At 40.7% G+C, this 14,745-nt stretch overlaps 1 protein-coding gene across 2 annotated transcripts in view; it reads right to left on the reverse strand.

The window, feature by feature from the left end:
* MKLN1 (muskelin 1) overlaps positions 1-14,745 on the reverse strand; it is a 173,185-nt gene that overhangs the window by 69,057 nt on the left and 89,383 nt on the right. For both annotated transcript variants that reach the window (XM_075925725.1, XM_075925720.1), the window contains one exon: positions 12,526-12,638. In XM_075925725.1, coding sequence (XP_075781840.1) covers positions 12,526-12,638 — 113 coding nt within the window. The remainder of the gene's footprint in view (positions 1-12,525; positions 12,639-14,745) is intronic.

Consider the following 14,745-nt stretch of genomic DNA (forward strand, 5'->3'; position numbering starts at 1 on the left):
GGGTTAAGAGACATGAGTGGTCTGTGTCATGTAACTAACTAGGAAATATGAAAGGGTCCTCAGATCTGGAAAGAAAGATAGGCAAGCAACACGGGAATGCAGGGGCAAGATTAGAAAGGCAAAGGCACAAAATGAGAACAAACTAGCTACAGGCATAAAGGGAAACAAGAAGACCTTTTATAAACACATTAAAAGCAAGAGGAAGACCAAGGACAGGGTAGGCCCACTGCTTAGTGAGGAGGGAGAAGCAGTAACAGGGAACTTGGAAATGGCGGAGATGCTCAATGACTTCTTTGTTTCGGTCTTCACCGAGAAGTCTGGAGGTGTGCCTAACGTAGTGAAGGATAAACTTAACTTTTGTCAATATGACCCCTGCTGTTAAAGTCTGGTCTTTGTAAAGAGGTACGTGCTTGAGCACAGGTATACAAAAGGAGGGGACAGGTGAAACTGGTTTGAACCTGTTGTAAGGCCTGCAAAATGACAGTGAGGGGACAAATGATGATTGGAGGGAATTTGGTGCAAAGGGGCATGACCTGTATATGCATGCAATTGTAAGTGGTCAGTAAAAGGGGGATAATTACCATGTAAGAAAGTACAAAAGACCTTGCCTTTTGTTTGGGCATTTGCAGAAACTTTGCAGAAACTTTGCAGAAACTTTTTTTTTCTCCTGAGTATCCTGGAGGTTTTTGCCCTGGAATGCATTCCTGAATAAAGCTGGTTGCTTAAGAAGGGTGTCTGGAATTGATTTGGTAGGGGGTTTGGGCCCCCATCCGAACCCTCGGATTAAATTCTCCGTCAGTAGTGAATACAAGCAGAGAGAGGGTAAGTTTAGAAGATAGGATACACAAAGAACAAGTTAAAAATCACTTAGGAAAGTTAGATGTCAGCAAGTCACCAGGTCCTGATGAAATGCATCCCAGGATACTCAAGGAGCTGATAGAGAAGGTATCTGAGCCTTTAGCTATGATCTTTGAAAAATCATGGCAGACAGGGGAGATTCCAGAAGACTGGAAAAGGGCAAATATTGTGCCCATCTATAAAAAGGGGAATAAGAACAACCCAGGAAACTATAGACCGGTCAGTTTAACGTCTGTCCCGGGGAAGATAATGGAGCAGGTAATTAAGGAAATCATATGCAAACACTTGGAAGGTAATCAAGTGATAGGGAATAGCCAGCATGGGGTTGTGAAGAACAAGACATGCCAAACTAATCTGATAGCTTTCTTTGATAGGATAACGAGCCTTGTGGAAAAGGGAGAAGCGGTGGATGTCCTATACCTAGACGTTAGTAAGGCATTTGATACGGTCTCGCATGATATTCTTATTGATAAACTAGGCAAATATAACTTCGATAGGGCCACGATAAGGTGGGTGCATAATTGGCTGGATAACCGTAGTCAGAGAGTTGTTGTTAACGGTTCTAAATCCTGCTGGAAAGGGATAACAAGTGGAGTTCCTCAAGGGTCTGTTTTGGGACCCGTACTGTTCAATATCTTCATCAATGATGTAGATATTGGGATAGAGAGTACGCTTATTAAGTTTGCAGATGATACCAAACTGGGAGGGGTTGCAACGTCTTTGGAGGATAGGGACATAATTCAAAATGACCTTAGCAAGTTAGAGAAATGGTCAGAGGTAAACAGGATGAGGTTTAATAAAGAGAAATGCAAAGTGCTCCACTTAGGAAGGAACAATCAGTTCCATACATACAAGATGGGAAGCGACTGTCTAGGAAGGAGCATGGCGGAAAGGGATCTAGGGGTCATAGTGGACCACAAGTTGAATATGAGTCAACAGTGTGATGCTGTTGCAAAAAAAGCAAATATGATTCTGGGTTCTATCAACAGGTGTGTTGTAAGCAAAACTCGTGAAGTCATTCTGCCGCTCTGCTCTGCACTAGTTAGGCCTCAGCTGGAGTACTGTGTCCAGTTCTGGGCGCCACATTTCAAGAAAGATGTGGAGAAATTGGAAAGGGTACAGAGAAGAGCGACAAGAATGATTAAAGGTTTAGAGAACATGACCTATGAAGCCAGGCTTCATGAACTGGGCTTGTTTAGTTTGGAAAAAAGAAGATTAAGGGGGGACACAATAGCGGTTTTCAAATATCTAAAAGGGTGTCACAAGGAGGAAGGAGAAAATTTGTTCCTCTTGGTTTCTGAGGACAGGACAAAGAGTAATGGGCTTAAAGTGCAGCAGGGGAGGTTTAGATTGGACATTAGGAAAAAATTCCTAACTGTCAGGGTGGTCAAATATTGGAATAAATTGCCAAGGGAGGTGGTGGAATCTCCCTCTCTGGAGATATTTAAGAACAGGTTATATAGACATCTGTCAGGGATGGTATAGACAGAGCTTGATCCTGCCTTGAGGGCGGGGGGCTGGACTCGATGACCTCTCGAGGTCCCTTCCAGTCCTATTATTCTATGATTCTATAATGGGAACCCAATGCGACAGCAATTAACATTTAACTGGGGGCTCACACCAGTGATGGCTCACAGCAGGACAATGGATCAAGAGGCAACCAACTGTACACTGCGATCAGAACTAGCCTTAGACACACAGATGATCTCTCTTGAGACTTGACAGAGCAGATGGATTCCGCAACATCTTGATGGAGCAGTGGCATTAGCCAATCTGAATGCTGCCTTAACCTTTGCTTCTCTAAACTAAGGACTTTCTGATGCCATAGTCTAGCTGACTAATAAATCTTAGTCTGTTTCAAAAGGGCTGCATGGAGTTGCTGCAGATACATGTGGAAGTGCACGGATCCCGGAGGGGGGTGAAACTCTCCAAACGGGAGTGCTGGAGCCCAGAGACTCAGTCTTAGGTAGTGAAGTACTGCAGCCTCATTTAATGTGAGACTGACTCCTTGAGAGCCTATGGCTAGGTTTACACTACAAGCTAGGGGGTGTGATTTCCCTGATCTCACACATATGGGGTATGATTTCCTTGATCTCACACATATACTCATGCTAGTTCTCATCAGTCTAGCACAAGTATAAACAGTGTAGCTGCAGTAGAACAGGTAGAAGTGCGGGCTTAGCCATGGGTTTCAGGTAGGCTGATAAAAGGCAGCTCAACTGTGCTGCTAATCCATGACTACAATGCTATTTATACTCTTGCTAGCTAGATCCACAAGAACAAGTGTGAGTAATTGTCATGATTTACCATCAGCTCAGAGTGTAGATATAGCTTTAAGAGGTATTCCCAGGAACCTATTTACAGGCTAGGAATACAATATATCCCATAAAGTCATAACTCCATTCCACACAGCTTAGAAAGTGCTTCAAGCGCCTTGCTGCCAAAGATGCTAAAGACCTAGCAGAGGAATTGAAGCTGGAACTTCCATATTGTAGCCTAGAGCTTTTCTATTATTCCACAAGGCCAAACTACTAAAACTTGATGTTGGATAAATGATAGTAAATTAAATAAAAGCAGCCACTAAGAACAAATATTAGGAAGTCTTCAGAAAATTTACATAATGGATACTTAGGGAAGGTTCTGATCCGTTACAATGGTGTAGGTGGTCAGGAATAATTAATCTCTCAAGTGTTTTTATTTAAAAAAGGGCAGGACAAGAATTCAGCCAAAGGTTTATTTTCCAACTTGGAAGCTATCCTCATTACAACAACGAAACATAAGCAATCAAATGTGACATCCTTAATGACTGCAACAGTTCAATACTTAATGATTTCACCCACAAGATGCAATATTTCTTTAAAAGTACAGATGGACAAGAGTAAGTACTGTAGCTTTGAGGTACTTCAAGCTAATATAGATGCATAAAGAGAGCTACGAAATAATATGTAAACAGGAAGTTGACTAAAATTTGTGACATTTAAGGTTCTCTAAATACTCCTTTGGAAAGAATGCCTCAATGATGTTTTCACAAACAGTTTGGGGAACTTATTTTCGATTCAGGTACAAGAAGAACACAAGTAAAATTTTTCAGATAACTGTCCACTGACACAGCCAACCACAAGTGAGGGGGAAAGGATGAAGGAACTGCATTTGCAAGCTGAATGAAGAATGTACTTTGGCTGATCTACTTATAAAGTACTCTCATATTCAAATAAATAGGTTTAGTCATGGTTAAAGTCCTTTCTGGGCATCTGACTCAGACATGCAGGAACAGGATTAAAATCAGAAGCAGCTTTCAGCATGTAGTTATGATTGGTTTAGCAGCTCTCTGATTTAAGATGAACATTAAAAAAAAGACAGAGGAAAGTAGTTGGTATCATACAAGGACACCTCCTGTTAGACATTTATTATGTGTACATACTAAAGCTTATTTTGAATATTCAATACAAGAATGACAATGTTTTACAGCTTCATATTTATACTCTAATACTACTCCTGGAGGACTTGTTCACCAAAACATGAAAAATTCTCAAAAGTTCTGCACAGTATATTTGTCACAACAATTACACTAGCTTCATTTATTTTGATTATCTGTTTCAAAATACCTGTCAGTAAGTATGCCCAACAATATAGACAATGAAAATGATTCAAGAAGTATTTGACAAAGATCCCTTACTAGGGCTATAAAGAACTTTGAGTAATTCTTTTAATTGTGCCCAGCAAATCAACAGATCTGTGGATGAAGACATCTGCAGATCACTTTTGCAGATGGGGTATGGATACACTTTTTGTATCTTCACAGGCTCCAGTAACGGAGGAGCTCAGGGAGAGGAAAAGAGCCAGGGAGTGAACTCAGGATTGTTGGGTGTGAGTGGGAGAAATACGAAGCAGGTTTTTTCAAGGGCAGGGAGAGATTGTTAGGGAGCCTCCCTCAAGCAGACCCTAGTGTCTCCCGTTTAGTTAGGCACATCCGCCCCTGCACCCCAACGTGTCCCTGCACCCTGCCCCCCACTTTAGTCCCCTGCTGGCCCTGTGTTCCCTGCAGCGCTTTTGACTTTGAAGTGTATCAACAGTCCTGGAGCTGTTGCTACAATTCAAATGCAGAGGGCGCCCTTATTGACTAATCAAATAGCTGATGCAAATTGCATGACTATTTGATTAGCCAATTAATCCAACTTTTAACATCCCTAGTTGCCCTGAGCTGCCTTCCTCATGTGCCCTCACTCAACCACCCCTTTCCTCATGTGGTCCTGCACCTGGGACATGTTCCTGCACACAGTTAAACAGTTAACCAATGAGCCTGGACTCATCAGTTCATCTTCATGGTTACACACAAGATCTCCCTTCCCCTACACTGCTGTGTCTGATACAGAGGCAGAAGTGAGAGAGGAGGGGAGTGCATGGTGAGAGCTGGTGCTCATGGGAAGTCAGCTTTTAAGCCAGCACCTCCTACATAACAGCTCCCACAGAGCTACCCCCTTCCCCTCCCCCCCGTGCTGCTGCCTCTGTAAAGGGAGCAGCATGGAGCGGGACGGTGGGGGAGGGAGCTGATGGCTCTGTAAGAAATGGTGCTTGTGGGGAACCTGTGTAAAGCTGGCTCCCACAGAGCCACCATCTCCCCTTTCCCTGGGGGTATAAACGTGTAACAGCAGTTACATGTTTACAAAATAAAACACTCCTAGCATCCCTACCTTGCACTCCCTCCCCCACATGGTCCTGTGCCTCAACTCCCACTGAACCCCTGCCGCAGTCTGTTCTCCCCCAATATAGTCCTTGTGAATCCCAGACTGTGACCCCACCCAGGAGTCACATATGCCCCACACGGACTGTCCCCCCTTCCCCAAATCCTGATCTGGCTCCACTAACAGGGTATTGCAGGAAGGCAGCATCTTCTTTTCCCCTATCAGCAGCCTGGGCTAATCTTGCCAATGAGCAACTGTTTTCTTTTTGTATCATAGTGGGTCCACAGCGGGCAAAAGGCAGAATTGCAGCAACTTTCCAGCCAAAGTTATTTTTCGCAGAAAAAAACATGCAGAAAAAAGTGGCAGATGTGTACAGTTTTCAAAGGGTTTGCATTATGCAAGTGCCCTAGTAGGACAGCCATTCGGCCATCTTATTCCAACTCCCAAGAGGTATTGAACGATTGATTTACTACAGCTCAGCAAATGTGTGTGTTTTACAAGAATATTTACTACAAAAATTAACAGGAGAGTTAGGAGTGAAGTTTAAAGTTTTGGTTATGACCTACAAAGCCCTACATGGCCTGGGACTGTCCTGTGCCACACTCCCACAGTTGCATTCAGCATGGTGCTCCAGCAAGAGGCCCTCATCGTAAGAAAGAGGGTGTTGGCAACAGGCAAAGTACTTCTCTGTGACATCTCAGATTGTGGGACTTGCTCCCTTCACCATACTCTGAAATGCCCCAACCTGGCAACTTTCCAGGCACACTGCAAAATATATGTTTGACAATCTTGGGAGAAGGCTGGGTGTACATGTTGTAGATGAAAAGCAGCCAGCTGGCTGACCAAATTCTTGTGGAACGGATTATAATGTTGCCGAGGTTTAATCTAATTATGTTTATTATATGGATTAAGTTAACGTGCTTATAGCTTTGAATAGGCACCAATTTGAAACCTAAACAATTAAAATAAATCAAATAATCTGAAAGTTTACTGTACACGTTTCAGGGTTATATACAAGAATGTCAGATCTCTGATTTTTGGTTTAGAACCTAAAAGTGGCAGGTGACAAGAAGAATCTAGATCACTTAAAAGACTAGCCCATCTGCTCCGTCATACAGGCTACCAAGAATATATCCATTCTGCACTTGTCTTTACTAGTGTTTCAAGATGTCAATCCTCTTCTTCAAAGCACTATTTCACAAGTTATCCTCACCAAGCACAATCATGCACTTAAATGATGAATACATTGCACTGGAGCAATGTAGCTTAGGGATGTGAATGACTAGTCGACAATCCAATGAGCAAATGCTTATGGGATAGTTGACATACTAGTCGACTAGTTGCTTCCCCCCGGCCTTGCTGCCTCTATCAGAAAGCAGCAGCAAGGGGAGGGGAGTCGGAGAGGAGGGTGTGCTTCAAAGCAGAAGCACCATGTGGAGCCTGGGGCCAGACCGCTTTGAAACACCACATGCAGGCCAACGCCAGCCGGGGCGCCCCGCGCTGGCCCCATGCTCCCCGCAGTGCTTTTACCTTTGAAATGTAGCAACAGCCCTGGAACTGTTGCTAAACTTTAAAGGTGGAGGTGCTCTTTGGCTAATCAAATAGTCGATGCTCGACTATTTGATTAGCCAATTAATCTAAATTTAACATCCCTAACATAGCAATCAACTTCAAGCATTAAACTTTTGCATGAAGGAGACTGCTTTCTCAAGCAGCTTGTAAGTTTTTAATTCACTCCAATAACATTAGAATCACAGTCAACATAAGCATCTTGGATCAAGCCTTATTATATCACCAAATGGATAAATATAACAAAGTCCTGTTCCCTGACAAAAAACCTGGACCTATTTTTATTTAATAACTTCCTTTGGAAATGCTTAACTTATCACTGTAAAGATAGATAAAGTTCTAATTATCATGGCAATTACACCTTTGCCTGCTCTGCCTGAAACAGGAAGAGAAGACACACCAGGGAACAAGACTTCAACAAAAATCTATTGAGGTAATTCAGATTACGTTTCAATTCAAAGTGAAACAACAGGCTATAATCTCACTAATTTACAGCATGAATCAATCATGTAAGAAATATGCAAAGGTAACAAAGATAACATGGACTGGATGATCTAACAGATATTTTACCACCTCAATTTCCATGCAATATCACCCTCTCCCCTCAAAGATGCAAAGGTACTAGTGTTACTATTTATTAACACATACAGAAAGTTAATATACTGCAAAAGTTAAACATTTAATTTATGTGTAAATGACCATCACAGTTCACAGAAGGCAATACAGGTCATCTGGTTTCAGAAGCTGAAAGATTCACATATATAAAACACACAAGACGTTGTAGGGCAAAAACATGGGAGAGGTAAGGTCTGAGGAATAATTAACGACAGGAGAAGGAGGTATGAAGTGAGGAGTAAGTGAAGTACTATACGCAGCTTCTCATTTCCACATATTTTGAATGTGTAATTAAACCAAAATCACAAGGATGTTAAGAATGAGTGTTATGTTACGGATCGGGAAGATGAGAAGAGCAGTGAAATTACATAGCAAGTCAGCACAATGCTAGGATTAGAATTCAGGAGTTCCTGCCTCCCAACATTAATTCAAGCCTCTTGGCCATGTTACCTTTTATGGTGTCTAACCAAATCACATTCTTCCTATGGAACATTCATGGATTAAGTCCTATTAAGCACACTGGAGCTCTTTCAAAACCTAAAAGCCTGAGGGAAAATGTGATGCTCTTTCAAGCAGCATTTGCTATAGAGAGATGCCAAGACACTTAAACTGACTTGGCTAGGTCTTTACTACTTCATTAGCCATGAATTGAGTATAATCATCTTAATACACAATTATACCCTTTCCTGCCAGCAAGGTCACAAGAGATTCATTTTTAAATTCAAGATACATTTGAACAAATCAGCTTAGTATTTGTCTACAACTCCAAATATCAACGGTTCCTACGTTTTACCAAGTTGGGATTGCTATTAACTTCACTTCTGTCAAACCTCACTAATCCATGCAACTTTAGCTGTTCCATGAGTCCAACACAAACTCCCCGCTAGTGAGAAGAAATGGAAAGACAAATGTGAAACTTCTCTGAATGCTGTTCTGGACACACTTACCCGCTGTTGAGTAAGAAGTGTTTTTTGGTCTGGTTGATTGTTAGTCTTCACATTGGCTTATATTAGGGATATAAAATCCCATTTAGCCAGTTAAGCAATTAAAGGGGACAGGCGAGGGGGCCACTCCCACTAGGGATGTAAGTGACTAATTGACTAATACCCTCACAAGATCTCCAAGGGTTAACGTTCAGGACCATTCACTGAATGATGTATAATGCACTTTGTGTAATCTCTGTGAAGCTGCTAGAGATACTCTCCATGTTTCAATGCAAGGTGCTTATTTCAGACATTTGGAGTTTTTAAAGTGCCTGAAATGCAGATGTTATTCTGACAGCGATAAAACTACTTAAGTGGGAATTGTGCCAGGTGATGGGGAGCAGCAGGGTGGAAGTGAATAGCTCTAGGCCCTTGGTTAGACTGGGAAAAGCAGGCATTAGCTTTTCTTCAATGCTGGAAGGTTAAAAAAATCTTCATAAAAACAGGGAAGGGCTAACCAATTGCAGCAGGGGTTACAATAAAAAAATAAGTGGAACCAATAATAAAATTAGGCCTTGATCTTGCAAGAAGTCACATGTACTTTACTCATACATGTATAAAAGGTATTCATGTGCATGTTTACAGAATAAGGGCCTATACAGTCAACTGTCTTGGGCAGTGACTATCTCTTTCTACGTCTGTATGATATCTTGCACAAGCAGCCCCACATACTAACTGAAGTATGTGTGCTCCAACTAGAACAGATGCTTTATGGTTAAGGCATTAGGCAAGGAGTCCAGAGATCTGGGTTCAGTTTCTCACTCTGCTGCAGACTTCCTAAGCAATCCTCAGTAAATCACTTTTTCCCCTCTGTGCCTTAATTCTCTCAGTCATTTGCCTATATGCTGCATCCCTTTACCTTTTTTCTGTCTTGTCTATTAAGGCTGTAAATCTAAAATTTTAAAAGGTTCTTTGAGACTGTACAGCATCTATGATGCTGGAGCAGTGATCTCAGTTCGTCTCCAGAAGCTACTGTAATACAAACTGATTATTGCAGGAATTATGGTACTACTGCTAAAACATCAAGCAAACTATCATACTCAGTTTGTTGATTCCCTTATGAGAGCAACTAGGCTTCCAAAAGGCCATCTGACTTCTGACTCAATTTAGGGCTTTGGGATTTCCAACAAGAGAAGACATATAAAACTTCAGATAATGATCAGCTTACAACTGCAATCTTTCATACCGCTACCCAATGAGCCAAAGCTTTTCTCCTTTACTTACACTAAATTCATTTATGACCTCTTCCAGGAAAACTAAACAAATCTGATATTTGACAGCTATTATTTACAGTGCCAACACAAAAACAAGAAACATTTGATAGTAAACTAGAGACCAAGCAACATACCTATATTTAATGCAAAAATTAACAGATATTAAGTGAATGAGGAGAACGTGACACGTCATAATACAGTCTAAGATACAGATTTTCAAAGTTGTCTAGAGGATTTGGGTATCTGATTTCCATTAAAGTGAAAGGGTATTAGGTGCTCCACTTCCATAGGAAAGTTTGAAAAATCTCAACCTAAAATGTATTAAATGTTAAGTATAGTATGGCTTTTAATTATTCTGTCAATGGACTAAGGCCTACAAAAAAACTTAGCACAGTTCAACATACAGCCCAGGATAAGGGTTCTTTAGATTCCCACATATTTTCCTCATGGGAAGCATGTTTATAAAGTTACCATATATCTAAAGAAGCCCATTATAAGCAAGTAAAAACAGAGGAAATGGATACTGGGTTCAGGTGGTGGATTTCTGAAGAGGCAGGGCCCTGGCCCATGTGGTGCTCTTGGACTGGGAAGATGTGCCAATGGGTCCATGCACAAAATCCATGAGGGAGGGGGGGGGAGGGGAGCGGGAGGGAGAGTTCTATCCCGGCTCATTCCAGTACGCTTCAGCTGCTCTGGCAACAGCGTGGTTGTCTACTCCCCGGATTCTATGCACATCATTATCTGCTTCTGCTGCTGGGTGGGCCTAACTCTTTAGAACATTAGTGTTTCAGTTTTTTGGCAAGCTGCCCACATTTTGCTGACAGGGCCAATGGTAGAAAATAATTTAACAGTTTAACTCAACTAAAATTGAATGGAATTTAATAAGACAAAGAGAAGGCATTTCTCTAGTCTGACGGCTCTCCCATTAATGAATTTCAAAGGATTGCTGCAAACAATTGAGGCGATAGCTTTTTCTAAAAAAAGTTGTTTCACAATGGAAATGCTAGGAAACAAATACATGGACCACTATCATCCCCCCTATAGTTAGACCTCTTTGTTCTAGAGCTGGTTTACTTTACATTACCCTTGAGATTATATTGGCTAATGGGATGTTTACCGCTTTCTGCTCTTATGCTAGCTTAACGGTTTTAGTGTAAATACTATGACTAACCAAACCAATACCAAATAAATAAGAATTAAAGCCACAAAAATAACACACATGCAAATTACAATATGAAGGGAAAAGATTGAGTTCTCTTAAAATCTATTTGAATATTTTCAACAATTCCATGTTATTTTACTCCTACAAACCTCTCACACATATTTTGACCTGCTTCTTTACCTCTGTATATGGCACAGCTGATATGAGACTGACACTGGAGAACTGTGTACAGTTCTGGTGTTCGTATTTTTAAAAAGATGTTTAAAAACTGGAGCGAATCCAGCTATGAGGCACAAAACTGATTTCACAGCTGGAAAAAGATGCCTTACAGCAAGAGACTTACAAAACTCAATCTGTTTAGATTATCAACAAATCAACAGCAGTGACTTTCATTACAGTGCATAAGAAGCATCACAGGGAGAAAATACTGGGTGTGAACAGGAATTTTAATATAGCAGAGAAAGATCAAAAACTATGGCTGGAAGTTAAAGCCAAACAAACTCACATTAGAAATAAGGCACACATTTTTAAACAGTGAGGTCAACTAACCATTATTAGAACAAACTAACAAAGGAAGTGGGGAATTCAAACAACCCCTCAGCTTAATTAACAAGAGCAAGCTCCCCAGAGATCACAACCCACCAGTTTAAAATGGGTCAAAACCAGCAGACATTATCTCCACTGTTCAAGACCAACATCCACCCCACCCACCCACCCACCCACCCACACACACACACACACACACACACACACACACACCCCTTTCAAGATTCCCAAGTCCTACACCTGCACTAAATTCCCCAACAATTATGTGGGTGACACCAGACAATCACTATACTCTTGAATGAAATGGAATGAGATACAAGATAAAGACACCCATTGCCTCTGGGTGAATACTTTTCACAAAGCAATCACACAGTATCTGACCCTCACCCTCAAACAAAACTTGCACACTTTCAAAAATAAGCCTGGGAGTTTAAAATCACAACTGCTCAATACTAAAAATCATGGTCTAAATGAAGATCCCGGATGTATAGTTTATTACAACAATCTATAGCCCACTAACCTCCCTTCTTTGACTAACAGTGTTAACAGGCCATATCACCTTGAATGGTCTCTTAGTATTAATAGTTAGCATAAATTCTAAGTACAGTAAAACTCTGATGGTCCGGCATCTGATGGTCCGGCACCATCAGGAACCCGGAAGTGCTCCGGCCAGCTGGACCGTTGGAGCTGCTCTGCCCCCAGCTTCCCCAATTCAGCTGCTGCTAAAATTGACCAAAAAGCACTTCTAAAGTCAAGTAGAATTTCAGTATCTGAATTCTGAATCTTAATGCAAGCAATACTCGAACACAAGTATTACATTTAGAAAACTTGTCATGCTTCTGTAACAGATGACACATTTAAAGATACTAGTAATATGAATATTGGGGGGAACATACCTCTTTTTCTGTATCCCTAGATATACAGGTCCACTGGTTTTCCTTCACACTGTATGCCCAGAAGTCAGCCAGATCCTGAGTCCCATCCCAGCCACCGAACAAATAAACAGTTTCTATAAAAATGGAAGAACATACGTGGATTTTTAAAAACACAAAGATAGTTAATTTGAATGCCTTGAAAAGGCAGGATCTTAAACATGCTTATGATCTACCGAGGATGAAAAGATGGAAATTGATTTATGCATACTAAGTAGATATGGAATGGATACTAATCTCAAGAAGTTTCCTTTCCAAATGAAATTCTCTCATTTGTCAATTGCAAAAGCAATAGTAAGGACACGGTTTATCTAATATTTAGGTTTTCAGAATGGCAGACACATCCCTCTTAGATATATAGCCATTTTTTAGGGTATTCTGATTAGGGATCTAAAAAGTCGTTAAAAGGTAACTGTGTAACCACCAAAAATCTACCAGCTACCAGCCACCAGCCAGCAGCCCCGCTTCCAAGGCAGAAGCTTGGTTGCCACAGCAAAGCCACCTCCCCAGGAGGTGTAAAATCAATTCATTTAACACTGAGGTAATTAAGAGTTCAAAGAGTGCTCTGAGATTTAATAAGCGAGGAGACCCACGCAAAGTCAGAAAAATTCATAACTTCAAGTTACAGAAGTTCCAAGCCCATTCCTGCAGAGCTTACTACCCCTCAAGAGTTAAATGTCAGAGTTAGAGACATATTTAAGCTATGACCCCATCAACCACTTAATGCCCAACACAATGGGCTCCCACAGGTGTCCCAGCCAGTAATGCTCAGACATAACTGAACGAAGCTTCTTGGTGTGAGAGGCAGACACACTCTGCGTAAAGGAGAACTGAAAAAGAACTCAGTGGGTCTGACAAGAAAAGGACTAAGAAGCATTTAGTGTACTGGCTTTAACTTTGAAGTTTCCGATCTTCTCAAAAGAAAATGGTTTTTAGTATCAAAAATCAATTAGTGAACTAGGAGTTCAAATTTGTTTCTCAAAATGTAAAAGTATTTCTAAATGAAGGACACCTTTCAAAATCCTTTAAGTCTTCACTTAAAGTACTTAATAAATTATGCAATAGTTTACTATAACAACTGTCTGCCAACTTTCCATCTAGTACCAATTAAACAGCACAGTTAAAAGTGAGATATAGAATTTAAACAGCTATTGACCCTTGTCTGCAATTGTGTTAGTGGGCACCACCATGAAAAGGTTATCCTGGTTCATTAACTTTAATTACCCTTCCTCTTGGGCTCAGGGCTCTCAGTGTTCCCTGCAAAGAGCAAGTCCCTTTGTGCACATAAATTCTCACAGTTCACAAAACCCACATTACCACAACAGCTTCATTGATAGCTGAAGAAAATAAAAGATTTGGCACAGACCACATATCCTATTGGGTCCCTGCCAAAACATCATGCCTGCCTATGAAAGCTTTGTTGCCCCAGTACAAGTTTAATAGCAAACCTGAATAAATCTAATACAAGTTAGATCTTTTTATCTACCTTAAAAAGCTGGTAAAATGAAATAATCTTGTAAGTGTTCAAAAGGAGTGAAATATCATGAAGTAAATGCCAACAGTAAGCATCTCGGTGCTTACAAGTGGCAATGAAGAGAGAAATGTACACAATGTCAAATTTACTTTTAATCTTACTGCTTAACTACATTTCAGCTCAGTGATAAAAGCTTCATCATCGCCCAGTCCAGCATGACTAAGATTCCTTTCCTTTCTACTGATTCTCTAGCAGACGTAGAAAATAAAACCCAACATTTTATTCTTTATTATATTGGCAGCACATTTTTTGTACTGTAACTTATGACAGGATTTTTTTTTTTTTTTTCAGAAGGACATGGGTGTTTCCAAACAAACTGGTCTACTGCCAAGACACTCATGGTTACTTGATTTGTTTTTTAAATGGTTTCTTCTACTGTTTGCAACCATTCTTCCATGGTTTAAATAAAACATTTTCCTATCTTTCGCCACAAATCCAAAGTAACTCAATTTTGTGGCAACAGTTTTACTTTATAGCCTTCCTTTAGCTATATGCTCTTTTCCAACATCAGTCTGGGTACTTGTGACATCACCATAACATTGTGTTTGGCATTAAGTTATCAGCTTTCATTACACTCAAGTCTCTGCTGTACACTGCAAACCGGAGATAAATGCAGTAACAAAATACCATAGTATTTCCAATACCACAGT

The sequence above is a fragment of the Pelodiscus sinensis genome, chromosome 1 (genome assembly GCF_049634645.1).
Source record: "Pelodiscus sinensis isolate JC-2024 chromosome 1, ASM4963464v1, whole genome shotgun sequence".
Taxonomy (NCBI): Eukaryota; Metazoa; Chordata; order Testudines; family Trionychidae; genus Pelodiscus; species Pelodiscus sinensis.